Below are 482 nucleotides of genomic sequence, written 5' to 3'. Positions count from 1 at the left end.
TTTTTCTCAACTTAAATTTCATTTACAAAAATAGTGACATAGTATTATGAATAAACTATGAATTAGTGACCAGGGAAATCCACTAGAACAAATTTTGTAAAAATATTGCAGATATGGAAGTTAAAAATAGAGTGGATGCAAGTACTGTACTAAAAGTGTTTGGTGTAGTTACAGTGATCACTTTGCACAACTATCCCTACAGTCTAGGTAGCCATTGAGTTTCTCCTCAGCAGTGTCAGCTGGTAATGAAAACAGCAACCTCTTGTCAGTGTTGATACCCTGACTCACAGAGTTGTAGTGATGGGAGAGGTCACTGTCTTGTTATAGGCACTGACCATGAGTATTTGTTAAAACAGTCAGTTTGGCATAGACCTCCTCTGGGAGTCCAGTTGACACATAAACTATACCTTCTTAGGCTGTAAACAATTGATCACAAAGATAATTCTTTGTCTCTTTTTACTTTTGATTTTCCCTCACCTCTT

General features: G+C 36.5%; 1 protein-coding gene across 4 annotated transcripts in view; it reads right to left on the bottom strand.

Moving 5' to 3' along the window:
• Positions 1–456: 456 nt before the first annotated feature.
• Positions 457–482, bottom strand: part of LOC103089747 (sodium channel protein type 3 subunit alpha) — an 83128-nt gene continuing 83102 nt past the window's right edge. For all 4 annotated transcript variants that reach the window (XM_007450064.1, XM_007450067.1, XM_007450065.1 and 1 more), the window contains exon 27: positions 457–482. In XM_007450064.1, coding sequence (XP_007450126.1) covers positions 457–482 — 26 coding nt within the window.

Source organism: Lipotes vexillifer, unplaced genomic scaffold (assembly GCF_000442215.2).
Source record: "Lipotes vexillifer unplaced genomic scaffold, Lipotes_vexillifer_v1.1 scaffold330, whole genome shotgun sequence".
Lineage (NCBI taxonomy): Eukaryota > Metazoa > Chordata > Mammalia > Artiodactyla > Lipotidae > Lipotes > Lipotes vexillifer.
The sequence above is the reverse complement of the archived record's forward strand: the minus strand, read 5'-3'. Positions and strand labels throughout refer to the sequence as shown.